Raw genomic sequence first — 22,767 nt, 5'->3', positions numbered from 1 at the left:
AAAGCCTCAAGGCTTTTTATCTTCTACTGTCACCATGGTAAATCTCTCCAATCACGTCCTGAAGTCCTTGTTTTGTCTTTAATTTGCTCTTGAATGAAAACTTCAATTAGAGAGCAATTCAGCAAGCACTGAGCCAGAAGTGGACCATGAATTTGGTGGTTAATAAACAGTATTATCTTACAGAAATCAGCTTTTCTTATAGATCATCTTGCTGTTGTAGCCTCAAACTCTGTTAGAGACACTTGTAGCAGGATCTGACCAGTTCACAAAACACTTGTGAAAGCCACATGTGAAATTAATAGGAATGAAATATAGATTAAAACCTTCCTCCTCTTTAGATTGATCCATTCTTCTTCCCCACCCCTGCTTTGCAGATTACCACATCCAGATCACCAGGAAGCTGGAGGACAAGACCGTCCTGGAGCGACACTCAGTCATCCTGTCCTGTGACTTCAGGCCTTCCCCAAAGCACGTGAAGTGGTTCAAGGGCCAAGTGCTCATTGAGCCCTCGGAGAAGTACAAAATCAAGCGGGATCAGTACTCGGCAGAGCTCAAGATCATGAAGGTAAAGCCTGAGGATGCCGGCGTGTACAAGTGCAGGGCCGGGATCGCTGAGACCGAAGCCACGCTGAGCGTTGAAGGTACGAGAGGTTTGCAGCAGCAAGGCTGGCCTGATGCTGGTCTTTGTGATTCTCTGTTTCACTTGGGGTTCCTCCTCCTGAGGAGAGGTGGATCCCCACAGTTACCTTCTAATTTTATATAAATCAGTGTCACAAGCAAACTGCTGATTCCACAACCCTGAAATCCATCCCTTGCTGTGAAGCTGGTAATGTGTGTGGGAGGGCACCATGTGGGTGAAATACAAATTAACGTTTGTCAAGACACATGATTGTCCATTTCATACAAGGAATTAGACCTCTGGTGCTTTTAACTAAAAATATCCTTTATGCTGAACTGCTACAGGCCTCCGATTCTGGTGATCTTGGCTGTGGTTTTCATTTCCTGACTGCTGTGTCAGTTTCTCTATCAGTTATACATTTGTCTACTTTCTATATATATATATATTTTATAACTATTGTTATATATCTGAATACAATTGTTATTCATAGTGATGCTCTACCCCATCTGGGCGTGGAACTGTTTCTAGCTAGTTCTTCCCCTCAGGTGACACTGCAAGAAAAGATATTCACTGTGTCACTGCCAGCAAGACTTGGAGCTGAGCCACAGAACTATTTCCAAAAGTCGAGGGAGCAGCTCTTGGTAGCAGTTTGGCTTTGCAGATGTTCTTCATTGAATGTGTTGTCAAACACTGAAATGAGCTCCTCAGGGCAGTGATGTCACCATCCCTGGAGGGATTGAAAGATTTTGGGGATGTGGTTTCATGGAGACCTTGGCAGCTGCTGGTGGAATGGTTGGACTCGATCTTAGAGGTCTTTTCCAGCCTAAATGATTCTGTGACTCTGTTCTATCCAAACAAAAATATATATTAAAAAAAAATTTAAATTCAAGTAATAGTCCCAACCCCTCTTCAGAGTTATCTCATCCTTGAAAACAGCATTCCATAAGTGATGAAGCTACAAGGAGAAATCTCTGCCCAAGGACTGGGAAAGAAAAGAACCAAAATTCTCTTGCTTCCTAAACCTGAGCAAGTTGCTGAATCTCTTTGTATTTTGCCTTTGTGGCCAAAATCATTGTCTTCATCTCATCTTCTGTGTCACAATTTCCCTGGAAACGAGGGACAATTCACTTAAAATGCATTTGTGTGTGCAGTGACGGGTACACAGGGACTGGAGCTCTGTGGGATGCTTGGGTCACTGTAACATCATTTTAGAAAAAAAATTACTTGTTTTTAGATGAAACATGAACAAAACCTCCAAACTGATTTATCTATAAAAAGAGAACACAGGGCTCTAGACAACTTTGATTAGTCTTTTTAATAGATTTTTTGTTGTTGTTGGAGAAAATGCAGAACCAAGTAAGCAAAATGTGGTGACCGAAGGTGTTCAGGAGACCAGAACAAATCTTCTGATTAACTTCAATGAAATTGTTTGTGATAACAACTGATTTATGGTGATGGTGGTGACGATGCCCCTTGGTTTCCCTCAGCCCGCAATGTAGAGGTCCTGAAGCACCTGCAGGACGTGGAGATCGAGGAGGACAGTTCTGCTGTGTTCTCCTGTGAGCTGTCCCATGATGACGAGGACGTGGAGTGGTTCCTCAATGGCACCCTCCTCTACACCAACAACTTCAACGACATCAAGAGCGTTGGCAAGTGCTACACACTGACCATGAAGCAGGTGAAGCCTGAGGATGCTGGCACGGTGACAATGAAGTCAGACAAGGTGTCAGAGACCGTGAGGCTGAAGGTGATAGGTGGGTCCAGATCACGCTCCTGAATGAAGGGTGCAAATGAGCCATTATTTACCAAATCCATGGGGCAATCATGATTAATGGATAAAAAAACCTGAGCTATTAAATATGGGCCATGAGGATGGTGAAGGGTCTGGAGGGGAAGTCTTGAGAGGAGCAGCTGAGGTTATGTGTCACTGTCTGACACAAAATGATTCATACAGATGCAGCTCGAAGTGAGATGGAAGGAGAAGGAAGTTTATTTGTTCTTTCAGTATTGATACATTTTTGACCATGACCAGGGATTGGATAGTCACGTCACCAATTTCCCAACCACACTGGCTGTGAGAGATGTCCATCAAAAGGCACATCTTTAATTGAATGTATAAACACCTATGTTTATGGTTCCTTTCCTGGGAAAGTGGCTAGAAATTATGAAAACAATATTGAAAGGCCTGATTCTCAGGGTGACAGTTTTGGTCAGCTGGAGGAGACTGAGGAGAGACTTCACTCAGGTCTTCAATGTCTTCATCAGGGGAAATGGAAGGGCAGGTACTGATCTCTTCACACTGGTGGACAGTGACAGGTCTTGAGGAAACGGCTGGACCTGAGTCATGGGAGGTTTAGGCTGGATATCAGGAAAAGGTTCTTCCCTCAGAGGGTGGTGGGCACTGAACAGGCTCCTCAGGGTATGATCGTGGTCCCAAGGCTGACAGAGCTCCAGGAGGGTTTAGATAATGTTCTCAGGGACAGGAGGGGGTTGTTGGGATGTCTGTGCAGGGGCAGGTGTTGGATTGGATGATCCTTGTGGGTCCCTTCCAACTCAGAAAATTTTATAATTCTGTGGTTTTTAATACATCAGTTCTGGAGCTGGATTCAGTCAACCATGAGAAGACAGTTTCCTGCTGTCCTTCATATGTCTGAAAGTTCAGTCACACAACTGAGTTTCTGTGGTTTAGCACATTCTTGGGCACCCTCAGTAAGTGCGCAGGTGACACCCCCGCTGAGTGGGGTATTGCATGCCTGAGGGTTGAGGTGACACCCAGAGGGACATGGACACACGCAAGAAGTGAAGCTCTCGAGCTACAGCTGGGTTGGGGCAGCCCCTTGTGTCAACACAATCTTGGGATGAAGGGATTTGGAGCAGAATGAAGCATTGAGAGCAGGATGAAGCACTTGGGGGTGCTGGAGAGTGACACTGGTTTAAGTTCTGCATTGGTACCAGCAATATTGCCAAGGATTTATTAATGTCTCTAAATATTTGATAGCAACTGAAAGTTTCCCAAACATCCTGGTTGTTCTGTTTTGCCTCTTGACCTTCAGAGAAACCTGCTGTCTTCATGAAATCCTTGGATGACGTTTTCGGTGAGGAGAGAGGAGTGATCAAACTGGAATGTGAAGTCTCCAAAGAGAAGGTCAAACCTGTTTGGAAGAAGGATGGTGTGAAGATCACTTCTAGCAAGAAGTATGAGGAGACACAGTCTGGGAAGACCCTGTGCCTCATTATCCATGACCTTGAGAAGACAGATGCGGGGTTATACACCTGTGACATCGGCACTGATGTTGCCAAATCAAAGGTCAGCGTTCAGGGTAAGTGTTGCAGACAGTGGCATCTCAAGGCGTGTTAAAAATATGGTTGGGCTTGGTCCCTTGGGTTCTCACCTGTTCCTGAACAAATCTCACATAATACTGTGATGTCTCAGCAATCCCTGTTAATTTTGGTGTAAGTATATCTGGGGTTTCTAAGTGAAAATCAGGTGTCAGGAAGGTAGTGACAATATTTTCTTCCTGAACATCCATAAAGTGCAGAAATCCTCCAAGAAAAGCAAAAATTTCTCCAAAAAAATCACAACTAATGACAAAAAAATCCCCCAAGCAGCCTGTTTCATATTTTGAGCTATTGACTCAGAGTCCATTGTAGGAAAACAAAAGCAGGACAACAATATCTGTTGTGGAACCCAGCTGTTCAGCCTGTCCTCTAATCCATGTGTCAGCCTGAAGGACAAAGAATGGTTCATGGCTTCTAAACTCATAATGCTAATGAGAAAATTTTTGAATTTGCCTGGTTTGAACACCAGGAGTAGCAAGTCAAAAAATTCAAACATCCTATTTCTCCTGTCAGCATGGAGAAGAACCTCACCAATTGTCCCTGAGGCTTTTTTATTTGTGGCTTTTATCTTCTCTCACTCATTGAATCTTGAATCTGCCCCACTGAGTTGTTCTTCATTCAGTCCATCCTGACCACAGCCAGGAGATTCACATTTTGCTTTTTTGTGCAACTTTCAGATGATTCTGAAAAATGATGAGTCTGAAAAATCCTTCCCATGCCACAGCCACCTGTAAGGAGTGCAGCTGTATCCTGCCAGTCTAGCAGATAAACCCTTTGTATGAGTTAAAAACACCATTAATCTACTCATGTCAATCATGAAAGCATTTTTAACTTGTATTAATGTAATTTTTTGTTCTCCAGAACTGAACATTGGCATTACCAAACGGCTCAAGAACACTGAAATCCAGGAGGGAGAAGATTGCACTTTTGAGTGCATTTTGTCCCATGAAAGCATTGACGACTTCAACTGGACACTGAATGGGAGGAAAGTGGAAAGTGGGGGGAGATTTAAAGCCTCCAATGCAGGTCGGAAATACACACTGAGTATCAAAAATGTGATCCCTGATGACACTGGGGAAGTCATCTTCACTGCCCGTGGTCTCACCTCCAAGGCTTCTCTGGTTGTGAAAGGTAATGGGATCAGAAAAGCTCTGGGTGTATTTTCTTAAGGTTTGTCAGCAAACAGCAACCTTCCCTGTGATCCTTGAAGAGCTGAGATTTTTGCTTAAAAACAAGTGAAATGCTGAAATTTTTAATAGATATTTGAGAACTGACTGCACTAGGTAATGTGTACAGATGATTACAGCCCAGACTGTGCATCAGAGATAATCACCCAAGGCTCCTGGGTGGTCAGTGGAGAGAAGGAATTAGTAATTTTCAGACATAGTTCATAATGTGCAGTTAGTCCTTTTCCACAGAATCAGGAAATCCCAGAATGGTTTGGGTTGGAAGGAACTTTCCATCATCTTGGTCCAACCTTGCACAGGGTGCCCAGAGCAGCTGTGGCTGCCCCTGGGTCTCTGGAAGTGTCCAAGGCCAGCTTGGACAAGCTTGGGACAACCTGGGATAGTGAGAGTTGTCCCTGCCCATGGCAGGGGGTGGTACTGGGTGATCTTTGAGATCCCTTCCAATTGAAACCATTCTTGTGATTCTATGATTTGAATTGCAAAAACCCCAAACATATAGAGATGATTCTCATTCAAAACTCTTTTTTCTTTTTTTTTTTTTTTTTAAAATGTCTGCAGAAAAACCTACTGAGGTTACAAAACAGCTGGAGGATAAAACATCACCAGCAGGGCAGGACATCAGCCTGAGCTGTGAATTGTCCAAAGCTGATGTGAACATCAGGTGGTACAAGGATGGCAAAGCAATCCGGAAAAGCCAGAAATACGAGCTGCAGCAGGAGGGAACACTGGCCACTCTCATCATCCATGAATCCACCGTCAAGGACAGCGGGGAATACACCTGTGAGACAGAAACCTCCAAAACAACAGCCAGGATCACAGTGCAAGGTCAGTGGAGGGTGGAGCTGGCAGGTTCAGAGGTTGGGTGTAAATATCTACAACCATGAGAGATTTCTTCTCCTCCATCTCCCCGGGCAGGATCAATTTTTAGTTAAAAAAAAAAAAAATCATTGATTAAAAGCTTAAAAAAATTAGATGTGAAAAAACACCTTTTGGATGCTGAACAATCTTACGGGCTCTGTAACAAGCCAATCAAAATTGGAGATTTGAATTATTCTGTTTTGAATTATTCTGTTTTGAATTATTCTGTTTTGAATTATTCTATTTTGAATTATTCTATTTTGAATTATTCTATTTTGAATATGAGTGCTGAAAACTGTCTGCAAGAGGAGGCCTCACCAGTACATGGACCATGGCATGAAACTTTCCTGGAGATATTTCACCTGATATGCCCTGTGACAGGAGGGGAACCTGGTGATCTTAGCTATGTTCCATCTGATAGGATGGGAGGAAATGGCCTCAAGGTTTAGATTGGATTTTAGCAGAAATTTCTTCATGGAAAGGGTGGTCAGGCATTGGAACAGGATGCCCAAAGGTGTGGTGGAGTGACCACCACTGGGGGGATTTAAAAGATGTGTAGATGTGGTTACTGGGGACAGGGTTTAATTAAGTTAATAGTTGGACTTGGTGACCTTAAAGGTCTTTTTCAGCCTAAATGATTCCATGATTATTAATTTGATGATTCTGTGAGATGGGGCAAAGGGGATCCAAAACCACTCTGGATGCTCAAGATTAGTTTGGGCAATAAATTTGTCTCATTATTTTTTTTTTAAATTTCTTTTTTTCCCTCCAGAAAAGCCCAATTATTTTGTCAAAGAACTCTCAGACCTGAAAGTCGATGAAAGCGGAACTGCAGTTTTTGTGTGCCAGAGTGAGAGAGCTGCATCCTCTGTGGTCTGGAGGAAAGGCATGGCTGAGCTCAGGGCTGGCAGGAAATACGAGATCACACAGAAAGGACAAGTCCTCCAGCTGACCATAAAGAACTTGGAGAAAAGTGACAGTGACACTTACACATGTGACATTGGGGACTCCCAGTCCAGAGCCAAGCTAACTGTGCAAGGTATGGGTGAGAGGAATGGGGCTGTACATCCCTTTTCTGCCGTGGGAAATATGCACAGGCACAGCTGTATCTCAGCAGGGCAGCAGAGCCACTGGTTTCTGGTTCTGTCTCTCTCATGGTGGCAGGAACACGTGGCCAAAAATACAGGAATGTAGAGCTGGACATGCAGAACAGTTTGGATCAATTACACCTGGAGTATTTTGGGTGTGATTTAAACCCCCCAAAGGCTCATGTGAGGGGAGAGATTGATGTTCCTCTGTGAATGCAAAATGGATGTGATTTCCAGTGCCTGCTGTTGAATGAGGGAAAATTATCCTGTCCTCAGGTTTTTCTCCTTGATTCTTCTACCCAGGAGTGGTTTCTAAGAGGTGGTGGATAAAAAGAAAGGTCCACAGAATCATGGAATGGGTTGGGTTGGAAGGGAACTTCATCCAACCCATCTCTTGCCATGGCAGGGACACCTTCCACCATCCCAGGCTGCTCCAAGCCCCATCCAACCTGGCCTTGGGCACTTCCAAGGATCCAGGGGCAGCCACAGCTGCTCTGGGTACCTGTGCCAGGGCCTCCCCACCCTCACAGAGATTAATTCCTTCCCAGTGTCCCACTTAACCCTGCCCTCTGGAGAAATGATTCGAGAGCAGTCAGATGGAGGTGCAGCAGCAGCGTCCACTCGCAAATTATTGTAGCTTTTAAAGACAAGGAGGTAAAGTCAGGCTCCTCCTCTGATCATCTGCTACAGCATCCTCGAGGAGCAAAGAAATATGTTTAATCCCCATCATAACCTCAGGCTCTGAGCTGTCTGAACACCAGCTTTAACACCAGCTTTTAACACCAGTTTTTAACACCAGCTTTTCTGAGCGGAAAAACACTTCTCTGTCACGAACGTTAAAGTTCATCCCTGTATCGGCTTTACAAGGAGAAGGAACATCAGAAATATTTTTGTATACAATGATAACCTTATTTTATATATATTTATAGTGAGGTTTGTAGGTGTGTTTATATTTTTATATATATTTTTAGTTGGGGTTGTATCTATCTATATCTATATTTATAGGGAGGTTTCCAGGGAAGATTTTTGGGTTTTTTTTTTGCCAAAGCCACAGTCAGACATTTTCTCCATTTCCCACAGTGTTTAGGGTTGGACTGAACTTGAGGAAGGTGTGGGATCAAAGGTCCTATCCCATAGAAAGGAAGTTGTTTTTGCTGTAGAAAATCAGGCAGGTTGTCAAGGGAGAGATCATCTCTTGCCGACATTTAGAGCCCAATAATGCTGTCAGAGACTCATCCTTCCAACCTTTCCAGGGAATTCATTAAGACAAAATTTACATCCCTGGATTTGCATTGCACTGGCTATTTGCTCTGCTTTATGTTTTCTGGTGCTTTAAAGTTGTCTTCACACAATTTTGATGTGTGTCCTGTATATATTATCTTCCTGTGAGAGGGTTTTGTGGTCAATACTGGGGGAAATCTGTTTCAATCTCCTCTGTCCTGAACATATTTCTTACCTGAAATGCTCACGCGGGAAATCTTGGGAGTTTTCCTTGTCGATTTTCACGGCAGAAACTGAAGATTCCAGTAATTGACGTATTTATGTTCCTTTCAGGCCAGAAAGTGCTAATAACAGAAGACCTGGAGGATGTCACTGTGTTAGAAGGAGAATCTGCCAAGTTCAAGTGCAGAATCTCTCCCGTAGACTATAGCAGAGTGCAGTGGTTTTTGGATAAAACCCCACTCCATACCAATGAACTTAATGAGATCCAGTCCCAGCCTGGTGGATATCACCTGCTAACGCTGAAAAAGCTCTCACTGAAGGACTCGGGGGTCATTACATTTGAAGCTGGTGATAAGAAAACATCTGCCAGTTTGGTTGTTAAAGGTAAATCCATCATCACAACAGCAGGAGAGGAAATGATGAGTAGGATTAATTAATTAAGTGGGGTTAATGTGGGTAGGTGGAAAAAAAAAAAAAAAGAAGAAATGCTGCAAATTTAGCACCATCATTGTATATCTGTACATGTTCAAGGGTAACATTAATTATATAATGAAATTATGGCTGGAGAATGAACTCTTTGTAATCCTGGACAACTCTTGGGGTGTTTAATGGATTTAGATGGGAATGTTATAATGCAGTGATGCTACAGTGGATGCCTCGTTCAGTTTTTCTCAAGCTGACAAGGTGATGATTCATTAGGAGAAATAAATTAATTCAATGAAAAACAAAAAAAAAAAGGGGACAAGAACTAAGTTTTAAATTCAGTTTTCTTTGTTTGAAAGGCAACATTGCATGTGGTCCCTGCAAGTCATTGTTGACAATGGATTGTTTTCTCTGGAAAAGTTAAACTGAGGTAAAACAACAGTGTTTGGTAGCAAAGACAGAAAATGAATGCCAGACAGCCCAAGAATGTGGGATTAGAGAGATGTTTCCTTGCTGGAAATATAAATACTTCTGGTTGCCCAGAGATATAAAACACACAGTTTTCTCTGTGACAGATCATAATCTCATTTTTTTCAGAATAACCACATTTATTTTTAAGAAATTTTCTTCTTAAAAGAGTTGAAAATTTCCCCAAATTTTACTAAGCTGCAGAAATACAAATGGATTTCTTTTTCCTGAGGGAAAAAAATTAAAAGGTTAATTATTTATATTCTTCAGCAGGAATATTTTCTTCTCAGTTTCTCCCAGATATCATCTGATAGTTAAACAACACTTTACATCATCACTGGTGCCTTCCTGAGGGCTTTATAGTCACAAACACCCAATTATTTGTTACTAACCCTGACCTATAGCTTTGATACAAGCAATCCTGCATCCAAATCTCACAGGTTAATTGTGATCTGAGAATCCACACCTCTTCTGATCCATGGTTTTTATATGGATCACCTATTTTGGGAGAATCTCCTATTTCAGGAGAAGCCCTGTGTCTTCACAAAAGAGCTGGCTGACACAGAAGTCACTGAGGGAGAGGATGTGAGCCTTCAGTGTGACACCTCCAGATCAGACAGCCCTGAGAAGGGGTGCAAAGATGGGAAGAGCCTTAGGAATTCTTCCAAATATAACATCAGGACGTCAGGGTTTGGAGCCAAGCTTGTCATTCAGAGGGCAGAAGAGGGAGACAGTGACAGATGTGTGTGTGAGGCTGGAGCAGACAAAAGCAGTGCAGTGATTACTGTCAAGGGTAAGAACTTTTGGAGTGATGATTTGGGTCCTTGCACCAAGCCCAGAGTAATTAACTGAAATAAATAATAATAAAAAACATGAAACCACACTGAAAAGGAACAGTGGTGTGCACTGAGGTGTTCCCATCAAGTCATCTGGAACAGCAGCCAGGGAGGTGAAAGTGTGAAACAGGAGAATCCTTCACCTGACCTGGCTCTAGCTCTGAGAAACATTAGTGCCTCCAAGGATCATGGAATTCTAGAATGGTTTGGGTTGGAAGGTACATTAAAGATCATCTCATTCCAAACCCCAAAAAGGGAGCAGTAGGAGAGCACCCCAGTCTAGGAGGTAATCCACAGAAACCATGGATCAGCTCCTGGAGCTGTCTCCAGTGATGCCCTCTCCAAGGAGGGAACTCACAGCCCCACATTTGTCTGTGCAATTGCTTTAGGCAGCCAGATTTATTCAGAGAAATGTACCCAAAGAGCACCACGAGGTGCTCTCCTGCTTGATAGGACATGGGGAAATGGTTTAAAGTAAAAGAGGGTTAATTTAATTAGATTTAAGGGAGAAGTTTTTTACAATGAGGGTGATAAAATACGACAGGAGGTCACCCAGAGAGGTGTGGTGGATGGTCCATCCCTGGAAACATTCAGGGTCAGGTTGGATGGGGTTCTGAGCAGCTTGATCTGGCTGGAGATGTGTTGGGTCATGGCAGGGGGGTTGGACTGGATGAGCTTTAAAGGGCCCTTCCAACCCAAAGTGCTCTTTGATTCTGTGCTCTAATGGGCTGTTGTCTGAGCTGAGGCAAAAGTTCTCTTCTTAGAAGGTCTTTTAACTCTGAGTTAGGTATGGGTTGGTTCTCATCCAGCTCAGAACCAGGCTCATCAAATATCACCTTACAGTTGCTCCTGCCCATCTTGAGTCACTGTCCCAGGCTTAGGAGGAGCTCTGGCTCTGTGAGTTAAATCACTCTGTGAGTTAAATTGGTTCCTGGACAGGTTTGAGCAGGTACAGGGAGGATTTTACAGGCACAGGCTGTGTTTATCCAGACCAGAGGATGTCCTGTGTGCAGCTGGTGTTACACACTTGGGATGGACTGATCAGAAGCTGCATCTGGATTAGGGAAGTCAACATGAACAAAAAAAGCATTTGGGTTGCTGGAATGGTCAGCCTGAACCCCAGAGCACTGAGTGGGAGGAAAAGCTGCCTACAGGATTTTTCTAGAGCACAAAGAACCAACTTGAGGCTGTGCAAGAAGGAGAAGACCTTGATGATGGAATAAAGAAGAGCTGGTTGTTAATGATCCCGCTTTCTGTAGCACAAGGATATTTGCCCAATATCCATTACACACAAAACAAAGATCTGTGTTGGCTGCAGTGGGAACTGGATGAAAAATTTTCTGTTAGGAAAGAACCACGTTTGCAATGTTCCCACAACAGCCCAAATTTTCCCCTCACAGGGAAGGATGTGGATGGATGTAGGATTTAAACACAGAGATTCAGGCCAAGGACTCAAATCATAAGGATGTCCACAAGAAATTGTACTATTGGAAAGCTTTCCTTTATCTATCAGAATAGCAGAATGCAAAAATAGAAAATAGAAATTCAGGGACACTGAGTGTCCCAAACTGGAGGTAAAAGGGGGACAGGATAATGGGGTGTAGATTTCCAACAGCCACAGGTTAAGTGCATCACGGCTCAGTAGCTGACCTGTATATTCTTAAGGCAGCACAATTCAAGAAGTATTTATTTTTCCCTAATCTGAACATTTCAGTTGAGTTTATTTTTCCTCCCAAAAGTGCCTTCCTTGCTCTAGCTCACCTTAAAGCCTTGAATCCCAGGCTGTGACAGAGCCTGCAGGGGAATCTCCTGTCACGTTCAGCTGTGCTTCCCTCTCTGTGTTTGCTCTGTGTTTTAAGTCTGTGTTCATGCTGGATAAAATAATACACTGTAGGGGTCTCTCATGATGAGAAATCAATGCTGCTGTCACGACAGAAAGTGCTTTGCCATTCTTCTGTGTGCTCTGTGCTGTGTGTGAGTTGACCTCAGTGAAGTTTTATGTTTTTTGTGCTGGTGGTCCAGCTCTGAGCAGCCATGTGCAGCACAGTTTGTGTCATTAACTGCAGTGCAGCATCTGCCTCTGATGTTGATAACGAAAGCAGTAAGAGCAGCAGCATCTTCAGCAGTGCAGATAGTGGCTAAAAACAAAATAAGCATCTGGCCTCAATTTTTTTTTGCTGCTGTAAAGTGCTGGCAGCCAGATGTGAGATGTCAGAATCTGTTTACTCTTTGCTAGTGCTTTTTCATTCCTGCGGTCTTCTGTCTCAAAAACCAAGTCTGATGCTAAAAGAGAAATTTAATTTCCAACCTCACGAGTTTATTTTAACATTTGTGTTATTCCTTTTCTCAGAAACACCAGTTCTTTTCAAGCAAGAGCTCCAAAATGAAGAAGCCAAAGAAGGAAAGCAGGTCAGGCTGACCTGTGAGCTCAGCAAACCTGGTACCCCAGTGAAGTGGATGAAGGGAGACACTGTTCTCTATGCCAGTGAGAAGTACGAATTTAAGCAGCAAGGGACTGTGGCAGAGCTCATAATTCGAGATGTGAAATCTGTAGATGCTGGGGACTACACCTGCAGTGCTGGGGAACTGAAAACCACTGCTCAGGTCAAAGTGAATGGTGGGTACAATCTGAGATATTGCTGCACTTAATCAAGTGCTTAATAGGGCTGTTAAACAAAAACAAATCACATAACACTTCATTTTCTTGGTGCCATCTTTAATAAGTAAAATTTAAAGGTATTATTGCACCCTTGTAGGCACCTATTGTATTGCACAAAATGTATTTTATTCATGTGATTTCATGTTCTGTGTCTGGGGTTTTCAATATGTAACTGTCCACTGGGGGGGAAAAAAAAAAATAAGTGAAGAGGATTAATTTTCTCTGTGCTGTAATTCCTGCTCTACCAGCTGCTTTACATGGCTGTGATTAAAACTGAAATTGGAGGTGGAGACCAGTAGCACTGAAGCATAAGGATGTGAAAACATAAACCCAGTCCCTGGAAAATTGAAGGTGGTCAAGTATTTAATAGACTCCAGACTCCACAAAACAGCCTTTCAAAGACTCTTAGATGCCATCTCCACTCTCCACTGCCCTTAAACAAATACACAGCCTTTAGTAGCACGTGCTGGAGCAGAAAGCAGGAAAATGTTATTTCTGCTGGAGCAGAAAGCTGGATGTGAATGTTATTTCAGAGCCCTGCAGGAGCAGGGAGTTCATTAGGTGATGGTGCCCAGAGGAATCTGAAAAGGTCTTTCTTATTAATAAAAGAAGCTTCCTCCACATTTCTAGGAATCCACAGTGAGGTGGTAACATCAGAGGGAGAGATTTATTCCTGCTCCCAGGCAGAGTCTCCTTGATGCCTCACAGCCAGTGGAGGGCCTAGGGCTGCTCTGCTCTTTTGGGAAAGGCCTGGATTTAAGAGGTGGCAGCTCTCATGGGGGGAGTTGATGTAGAACAGATCAACCTGTCCTAACCCCTGGCTCTGTGTTCCAGCTGTGCCTGTCCTTTTCAAACAAGCCCTGGAGAACACAGATATGGAAGAAGGGAAATCCGTCTCCTTGCGCTGTGAACTCACAAAAGCCAATGCCACCGTGGTGTGGAAGAAGGGAGAAGCCACGCTCCAGGCAAGTGCCAAATATGAAATGAAGCAGAAGGGGACAGTGGCAGAGCTGGTGATTCATAATGCAGAGCCAGAAGATGCGGGAAGATACACCTGTGACACTGGAGACCAGCAGACCACAGCCCAAGTCAAAATCCATGGTAGGAATGAGACACCTGCTTGTGACCATTTGTTGTTGTTCTTGCTGTGTCCCCTGGACGCTTTCAGAGAGTGTTCAGGAGAACAGGGATCAGCACAAACACAAGGCAGCTCTGGGTTCATCATGTTCTTCGTTTTCTGGGATGATAATTTCATGCTAAAATATATCAATCAAAGGCACCTGATAAAGTAATTTATTTTTTTTCCTATTAAATGTCTCTTGTGCTTTGGATAGAGGTGACTGTCCAAGCTCTAAGATGTAAGAAAGGTCTCAGCTACACCTTTTACTAAAGAATATTCCATTCTTCTCTCCACTTTCTCAACAAGTTTTTGCATGTCTGTGACCAGCAACTTTGGCAGCAGAAGGGTAATTATTTTGATGTTCTAATTATTGGGAAATAATTGTTCTTTTTTTCATTTGGTCCAAAACTCTTGTTGCTGCTGTAAATATCAGCAGGCTCCTGGAGGTGCAGGTAGGTCAGAGCTTCTTTGCTGTGTGTGCCAAGAGGATTTGAATTTGTTTTGGCTTTAAGCCCCGTGTGAGGTCACCAGGTGGTGACGATGCGCCTGAAGTAAATTGAGAATGCTTCACTCCTCAGCAGTGTCCGTGCTCTTCAAGGAAGAGCTGAAGCCTGTGGAAGCTGTGGAAAGTGGGACAGCCACCCTGCGGTGCCAGCTGGGCACAGAGGCCCCTGTGGAGTGGAGGAAGGGGCAAACTCTTCTCCGGGCGAGTAGCAAGTACAAGATGAGGCAGGAGGGCACCGTGGCTGAGCTGCTGATCCATGACCTGGAGCCAAAGGATGCTGGAGACTATTCATGTCTAGTGGGGAACCAAAAAACCACAGCAGCCTTGTCAGTGAATGGTAAAAAGGCAGAAATAACCTGTGAAACTCTGGAATGTTTTTGTCCACCTCTTCCCTCCCCCTCTCTGTACGTTCCCTCACAACAGCTTCCTTCATGTCCTGCTTCCACTGCTTTCTTCTATCCACTTTCTCATGTCACTCCTGTCCCCAGTCCCCATTTCATCATACCCCATGTTGGATGTGTGTGTGTGTTCTCACCTTCCCCCAAGTGAAGGATGTGATCCTGCACGTGTGCTTTCCTGAATTACCATGGAATCCTAAGATTCTTTGGGATTTTCTGTTTCAGAGGGTTCATCATGTGTAATGATGAGAATGAGTTTGTCTCCCTTGATGCATGATCTCAGCCAAGATCATGGTTTTGTTGACTCCCACAGAACAATTTGCTAAAGAATTTCTTTTACCATCCAACAAAAAAAGACAGGGTGCATTTAAGGATAAGGGTGTTGGAGTAAGGCTTGGGTAGACACACAATTGATCACGATTCAGCCTCTGAGTGGGGTCTAGGGTGGCAATCCATTTCCATTCTGCATCTCTCAGCCCTGCCAGTCCGTTTCAAACAAGAGCTGAGGAACGAGGAGGCCACGGAGAGCGGGACAGCGACGCTGCAGTGCGAGCTGAGCCGGCCAGGAGGCTCCATCCAGTGGAGGAAGGACGGGAAGGTGCTGATCCCAAATGGGAAATACAAAATGAGACGGGAAGGGCGCTTTGTTGAGCTGGTTATCCAAGACCTGGACCTGACGGATGCTGGGAGCTACACCTGCGTGTGTGGAGAGCAGGAGAGCACAGCTGCTTTGAGAGTGAATGGTAACCCTCCTACCCACATTTCTCTTTAAACCCCAAATGTAGCAGTTTTGGCAGCATTTCCTGGTCAGCCAGAGCTTGCTCAGTGGGATTTCTTAGGGGTTTCATGTTCTCACTCTATTGGAGAATATTCCTTTGTGCCTTTTTACCTTGAGGCAGCACCTGTATGTTATCTATTGTTTAATTTATTTCTCTCACCTCTAGGAGGTTTTACCCCCTTTTTCAGTTGTACCCACCTAGAAAAAGAGCATTTTTGGTTGAGTGTACACACTGCAGCCCAGTAACACCAGTTCATTTCATTCCTTCTCTGTTGGTATTGCATCCTTCAGCCTTGCCAATCCTCTTCCAAGAAGAATTGATGAACAAGGAAGCTGCAGAGGGGGAGGCAGTCACTCTGCACTGCAAACTGAGCAAATCAGCCCCAGTTGAGTGGAAAAAGGGGAATATGGTGCTCAAGCCAAGTGAAAAGTACAAAATAGAGCAGGAAGGTCCCATTGTGGAGCTGACAATCCAGGATTTGGATTTGGGAGACGCTGGGGATTACAGCTGTGTGTGTGGAGACCGACAGACTACAGCTGCTCTGGCAGTAAATGGTAAAAAAGAAATTCTCAGCGTGTGTTCCAAGTCAACCTGTGCAACTCCAAGATCTCTTCCTCTCTTACTTCTGCTTCCTCTGATCCCTGTGTACTTCCAATCCTCCTTTCTGCTGATTAATTTTCCTATCCTTTCTTCCCTCTCTCTTTTTCTCCTTTCACCTGATGCCCTCTTGAAGTGCTTCCAAGGTGCTTTAGTCAAAAGACAAGTGGAGAACAGGTTCCCAACTCAACACAACCTCCCTAGTCCAGAATAGCTTCTTGTTTAGAAGTTTTCCCATAGGAACTGACCTAAAAGTGGGAATAATATTTATTTTTTTGTGATTTAGCCTGTGGCACTTGTTGCTTCCAAGAGGAACAAGTTTTCATCCATGTATGCTACACAAGGACAATCTTAATAAAAAATAGGCTTTTTATGCTCCTGCTATTCCCAGCTCTTTTTTTATCAATTTTGGCTTAATAATTCCCAAGCAAGTATTTTATTTCTGCAAAAAACTGACAGCATGTTTGCAACTGCTCTGTTTTAAGGGACTCTTATTTATAAAAATTCAGACAGTGCCATGGATCAGGCCCTTCTGTAGAACTCCTGCTTTCCTCAGGGGAAACAAAATGCTCTGGGTCTCATATTGAAATACAATCTCTAATTTTGTGTCTTTGATTTTGTGGTGTGTAAAGTAAAGGGTGGTTGGCTTGTCAACTGATTTACAGATTGACTCGATTTTACAGAAAGTTTTAAAGTGTGAGGACAGGAAAAAAAAAATTAGACTGAATGATCTTCTGAAGGGTTAGAGGCTGGAATAAAATTTGAGGAGGAACTAAATCCAGGAAGAGACCAAGAAGGTCTGGTGGCTCCAGGGAGATAAGAGAGGGATTAAGTCATGGATTCAGGCTTTCCTAGGGTTGATGCCATGTCCGTGTTTGCTCTGCAGTCCTGCCTGCTCTTTTCACCAAGGGACTCATGGACAAAGAAGCCACAGAGGGTAAAAGTGTCTCCCTGCACTGCGAGCTGAACAAGGCTGCTGCTAACGTGGAGTGGAGGAAGGGGCTCAAGACCCTCAAGCCAAGTGACAAATACAAAATGAAGCGGGAAGGTGTCGTGGCTGAGCTTATAATCCAAAATCTAGGCACGGCGGATGCTGGGAATTATTCCTGTGTGTGTGGAGACCAGCAGACCATGGCAGTTTTAACAGTTCATGGTAAAACAAACAAAACTAGGCACATCCTGAAAGTAACTCCCCTGATTTCTCTCTTCCTTTGGAGAGACCCTTGGATTCACTCCCATCTCCTTCTCCAGCCAGACTTTTATCCACAGCTCACTGATGCCACTGAAATGTGTCCATTGGCATCAGTGCAGCTGGAATTTGTGGCACGAGAGGGGTATCGGTGTCCAAGCTCAGAGTAAGGCAGCCAGGGTTGCTGCCACTCTTTTAATTAGGGGCCATCGTTTTGCTTTCCCCTTGAAAGATCCTTTATTAGACTTCCCATTATGCTCAAGACAAAAATGGGTTTGCTTCAAAGGGATTATGTCTGAGGGATTTTAATCCCAAAAGGTTAGGTTATTCCACAGAATTTTATGCCCATATTCCATTCCTGAGACAACAAAGTGCTTTTATACTTACAGCCCAGTTGTCATGGAATTCAGTTGATGTTCTGTGTAAAGCCCAGAATTTTGAAAGGACAACCATTCTCAGGGAGAACTTTGATTTTTACTGAACCTGACATCTTTGAAAGGGTATGTCAGTTCAGGAGAAAATGCTTGTTTTCCCACCATGTATTGAAATGAACAATTTCATTTCAAGCTGACATTTAAAATGAAACTCCAGTGTTTCATTTTTAAATTTTTTTTTAATATAAAATGTCTCTTTGTTTGCTTAAGTATGTGGAAACACAGGAAACAACCTCCTGTTGTGGTTTATAATGTCACAAAAGAAAACCATTTTCTTTCCAGAAATTTCAAATTGGTGTTTTGTTCTTTGTAATTGAAATTTCACAGGGAAAAAAAATGGTGTTTCAAGCTCTATTTGCATTGATTTGTGACTCTAAGTACATGTAAAATACCTCTATGCTTTACTGCAAGCATTAAATCCTCTCCTGGTGATGACATTTCTTTCCCAACGCTGATTCATGGAGACCCATGAGAATCTCTGTTCTTGTGTTGATAAATCAGTTCAAGATAAGAGGGAGAAGGAAACTTAAACCTAATTTTAACTCTTTGGAGCACTACATCTCACTGCTGATATTGCTGTCCTTCAGCTTTGCCTGCATTTTTCAAGGAAGGGTTGAAGAACAGGGAAGCCACGGACGGTTCAACAGCCACTCTGCGCTGCGAGCTGAGCAAGGTCGGCGTCCCAGTGGAGTGGAAAAAAGGGGAAAAGGCACTCAAACCAAGTGAAAAGTACAGGATGAGACAGGAAGATACAGCTGCAGAGCTGCTGATCCGAGATCTGGAGGTGGAAGATACGGGAGAATACACCTGTGTGTGTGGAGATCAGAAGACCTCGGCTGTCTTGACAGTCCATGGTAAAAAAGCCACTCTCCCTTGGGATAAAAGTACCTCAAGGACATCCCTTTTCTCTCTCTCTCCTTCCCACTTGCTTTGGTGTTTTGATTCTGCAGCATTTTCTTGGCTTGCTGGTGCTGTTTCTTCTCCCAGTTTGAAACTGATGGCCTTATATCAGAGTAAAGAAAAGCTGTGAGAATTTCTCATCTCAAAGATCAGGAGTGAGCAGACCTCCAGCAGAAGATCATTCTCAGGGGGTTTCTCTTTGTGCCTCCCTGGCATCAGTGGATTTTCATTCTTAACCTGAAGGAAAGTTCTTTAAATCTGCTGATCTCAGTCAGTGAGAGGTTTTTCCATTCAGGAATGAGTGACCACCCTCCTCTTGTGCAGCATTCTGGTATATTCTGCTGAGGAGATGGTACTTAAATAAATCCCCATCCCTCAGCATTATTCTGCTGGTCCTTACTTAGGGAATAACAGGGGAAATTTTGCTCCTGGCTTTGCCATGGTGAATGGTGATGAGCCCTGGTTGCCCCTCAGAAGGAGCAGTTCATGTACAGCTCCCATAGAGGGAATAACAGCTTTTATTTAAGATATCTCTTATGGATAAAAACCTCCCAAGGACTGGGGGAAATTGAGGAGGCAAAATTATTCTCCCAGATTTTCTGCATGCTTTTTCTTCACCTTCTTTCTCCCAGCTGGAGGAATTCCTGTTTCTCTCCTCTTTTGATCTATCATTTTCATCCCTATGCAAGTCACTTCCATTTTGTTTTAATGGCACATCATAAGACAACTTGTTGAATGCTGCTAAAATAACTTGTAATCCTGATATTAGTGTCATTGTGTACTTGGAAATTTAGGGGTAAAGGTGTACCTGAAGCTGTATTACTATTTTATTTTTTTTTTTCTGAACCACAAATACAAATGATGATGTTAGGAAAGGCAGGGATCTCCAGCAGTGCTGTCACCCTGGCTGATGACTTTTAATCAAAATTTAGGTCATTAATGTTCAAGATAGATTATTCCAGAGTGAAATAGGTATTGAGGAGTATTGGAATCAGCTGTGAAGTGGTGAATATGAGCAAGTTAATGTTAGAAGCAGGTCTTGGTGGAAATAATTCCTGGGATCCTGTGGTAGTTTTCTATTAGAGGCAGAATTCCAGACTGATTTGTTGTCTTGTAACGGTGAAGGACTGGCCACAGGACCCAGTCCTGAGTTCCCCAAGGTCTGGTTAATGGTTTTGATGTCCTCTCTGTTTATGTTACACCCCATAGCTCTGCCTGCACTGTTCAAAAGGGATCTTGTCAATGTGGAAGGCACAGAAAACAGGACGGCAGTTCTGCAGTGTGAGCTGAGCAAACCCGCCCCGGTGGAGTGGAGGAGGGGGCAGGAGGTGCTCAGACCTAGTGAAAAATACAAAATGAGGCTGAAGGACACCATTGCTGAGCTGACAATCCACAGCCTGGAGGAAGGAGATGCAGGAGATTACACCTGTGTGTGTGGAGACAAGACCACCACAGCTTCCCTGACAGTGCATGGTAAAACATCTGGGTTAATAGGAATTTTCTGTGTTGTCATCTGTGATTCCTCCTGGGGGATCACAGTCTGCTCTTAGTCCCTTCTGTTATTTTTAAATGTTATGGCAGCTGTTCCAACCACTGGGAATATCTTCCACTGAAAGCCCTTCCTTTGGGACTGGTAAACAGCATCACAGAGCCTTTTCAGTCCCTGCTCTTCCTTGTTGGAATTTGGAAGTGGAAAATGAAAAGCTTGATGAAGTCAGAAATAGCACTTTGGAATATTTTCACCCATTTATTTCTTTAGGGTATATCACTGAGATTTCTCTTGGTTTTCTTGGATGAATTTGAAAAGTGATGAAATTCTAATTTTCAACTACGTGGTGTTCATTTTAATTCTTAATCTGGTTTAGAGAAAGAGCTGTGCATAGTTCCTTGAAATCTTGGGATCATCTTTCTGTTGTTCTATCTCAAAATGCCTTTAAAACATACCTCCCAGTACTGATATTATAGTTTTATATATCTCCAAATCACTGAGAGTTGAGCGGTTGAGACTGGGGTGGTTCTCCATATCATGCCATGTCTCATATCATAAAAAACCCTCTCTGATTTATAAATAAAGTGTTTTCCATTTGTCAAAACTCATTCTTTTATAGTTCTCAGAGTTGTTATAAATCAACACTGATTTCCAAATCATTGTGAGATACTGAATGTGGCGTCTTGCAAAGCACAAGTCAGGGATGCCCCTGAAATCATCATTTGCTCTCAGGTTCTGTACATTCTAAAGCATTTTAAAGTGTTTTAATTCAGTGGAGCAGTAAAGACACGGTGTTTGCTCAATTTTAAGTGCTCTCTTTCACCTGTGATCTTCAGCCCTCCCTCCCCACTTTAAGAAAGAGCTGAAGAACGTGGAAGGCACAGAAAATGGCACGGCCACTTTCTGCTGTGAGCTGAGCAAAGCTGGAGCTGCCGTGGCGTGGAGGAAAGGAGACAAAACCCTGGGAATAAGTGACAAGTTCACCATGAGATGCCAGGGCACGGTGGCTGAGCTGCTGATCCGGGATTTGGTCCTGGAAGATGCTGGAGATTACACGTGCTCTTGTGGAGAGCAGGAAACCACGGCTGCGCTCAAAGTGAATGGTAAAAAAAAAAAAACAATTAAAAAAAAAAAGCATAATAAATTAGAGATGGTTTTCAAAGAGCTTTTTTTAAAATTTTTGTTTTAAGAACGTAGGAGAACTTCAGCTTTGAAGGTGCAGCCCTGTTTCTGATGAGTTCAGCAATATCTGGTTGGAAATGGGAATTTTGGACAGTGTCAGGTGCAGGTTGGACATTCATGACAAAAATTGCAGATATTCATCTTGGTGTTAACTCATTTTTTTTTTTGATGCTTATGTTCTGCAGTAGGTGCTGAGAAATAGAAAATCACATTATTGTGATGTTGATTGTAAAGATGTCACAATCCTAAAATTGAGAAGATATGTTGATGAGATATTTTTGAGACAGTTATGAGTATTTCAGTATAATTTGATTGTCAAGCTCTGCTAGACCTCTTAGAGGTGAAATTATAGATTTGTTTGGGTTGGAAAGGACCTTTTAAAGGTCCTTGATGAAAAATTGAAGCTGATGGCTCAGATGTAGGTTCATTTATGAACTTTTCCAGTAAGAATTTAGAATTTTTCATGGGATTTCGATGCTCTGGCTAGGCTTTATTTTCCATTCTAGCAAGCAATATCCAAGGTAGGTCTCATGTAGGTCTGAAGTTGAGATTGATGTGATTCTTCACTTCACACCATGGACTTCACCATAAAAAAAACCTCTCTGACTTATGAACAAGGTGTCTTCCAGCTTTCCAAAGCCACTCTCTCATGGTTCTCAGGGTGGTCACCAATCCCGATGGATTTGATTAGGAAAGGCTTTGCTTATCACTTGTGGATGTCAGCCCACGTGAAGTGGTGACTTGAGTTGCTGCCATGGTCCCACATTCTGCTCCTTTTGAACCCCCCAGCCCTGCCTGTGCGCTTCCAGAAGGAGATGAGGGATGAAGAAGCCACAGAAGGTGCAACAGCCACTCTCCAGTGTGAGCTGTCCAGGGCTGCCTCCGTGGAGTGGAGAAAGAAACACAAAGTGCTCAAACCGAGTGAAAAATACACAATGAGGCAGGAGGGCACCTCAGCCCAGCTGCTGATCCATGCTCTGGAGGTCAGGGATGCTGGGGAATACACCTGTGTGTGTGGCGAGGAGAAGACGACGGCGGCACTGACAGTGCACGGTAAAGAGAACAGGAAAGGGACGTTTTTGGGTGGTGTTTGTCTCTCCTCCTCTGGAAGCCTCAGTACTGACACACAGCGAGTTCTTTCTCTAATCTTGCCATCATTAATTCTGTTCATAACAGACTTTCTTCTTTTTATTGTGGTTTTTGTCTAATTCTAACCGCCGGTGCAGTTCCATTGATTTTATTAACGTTTTCCTT

General features: G+C 43.4%; 1 protein-coding gene across 5 annotated transcripts in view; it reads left to right on the top strand.

The window, feature by feature from the left end:
* OBSCN (obscurin, cytoskeletal calmodulin and titin-interacting RhoGEF) overlaps window positions 1-22,767 on the top strand; it is a 173,886-nt gene that overhangs the window by 52,607 nt on the left and 98,512 nt on the right. For 3 of the 5 annotated variants that reach the window (XM_086867180.1, XM_086867170.1, XM_086867184.1), the window contains 17 exons: window positions 375-641; window positions 2,107-2,373; window positions 3,673-3,939; window positions 4,820-5,089; window positions 5,704-5,970; window positions 6,776-7,042; window positions 8,646-8,918; window positions 12,612-12,878; window positions 13,755-14,021; window positions 14,619-14,882; window positions 15,420-15,686; window positions 16,013-16,276; window positions 17,206-17,472; window positions 18,530-18,796; window positions 20,052-20,315; window positions 21,168-21,434; window positions 22,303-22,566. In XM_086867180.1, coding sequence (XP_086723306.1) covers window positions 375-641; window positions 2,107-2,373; window positions 3,673-3,939; window positions 4,820-5,089; window positions 5,704-5,970; window positions 6,776-7,042; window positions 8,646-8,918; window positions 12,612-12,878; window positions 13,755-14,021; window positions 14,619-14,882; window positions 15,420-15,686; window positions 16,013-16,276; window positions 17,206-17,472; window positions 18,530-18,796; window positions 20,052-20,315; window positions 21,168-21,434; window positions 22,303-22,566 — 4,536 coding nt within the window. The remainder of the gene's footprint in view (window positions 1-374; window positions 642-2,106; window positions 2,374-3,672; window positions 3,940-4,819; window positions 5,090-5,703; window positions 5,971-6,775; window positions 7,043-8,645; window positions 8,919-12,611; window positions 12,879-13,754; window positions 14,022-14,618; window positions 14,883-15,419; window positions 15,687-16,012; window positions 16,277-17,205; window positions 17,473-18,529; window positions 18,797-20,051; window positions 20,316-21,167; window positions 21,435-22,302; window positions 22,567-22,767) is intronic. The other 2 variants (XM_086867200.1, XM_086867191.1) reach the window with 1 other exon arrangement.

The sequence above is a fragment of the Cyanistes caeruleus genome, chromosome 1 (genome assembly GCF_971803275.1).
Source record: "Cyanistes caeruleus chromosome 1, bCyaCae1.hap1.1, whole genome shotgun sequence".
NCBI lineage: Eukaryota > Metazoa > Chordata > Aves > Passeriformes > Paridae > Cyanistes > Cyanistes caeruleus.
The sequence above is the reverse complement of the archived record's forward strand: the minus strand, read 5'-3'. Positions and strand labels throughout refer to the sequence as shown.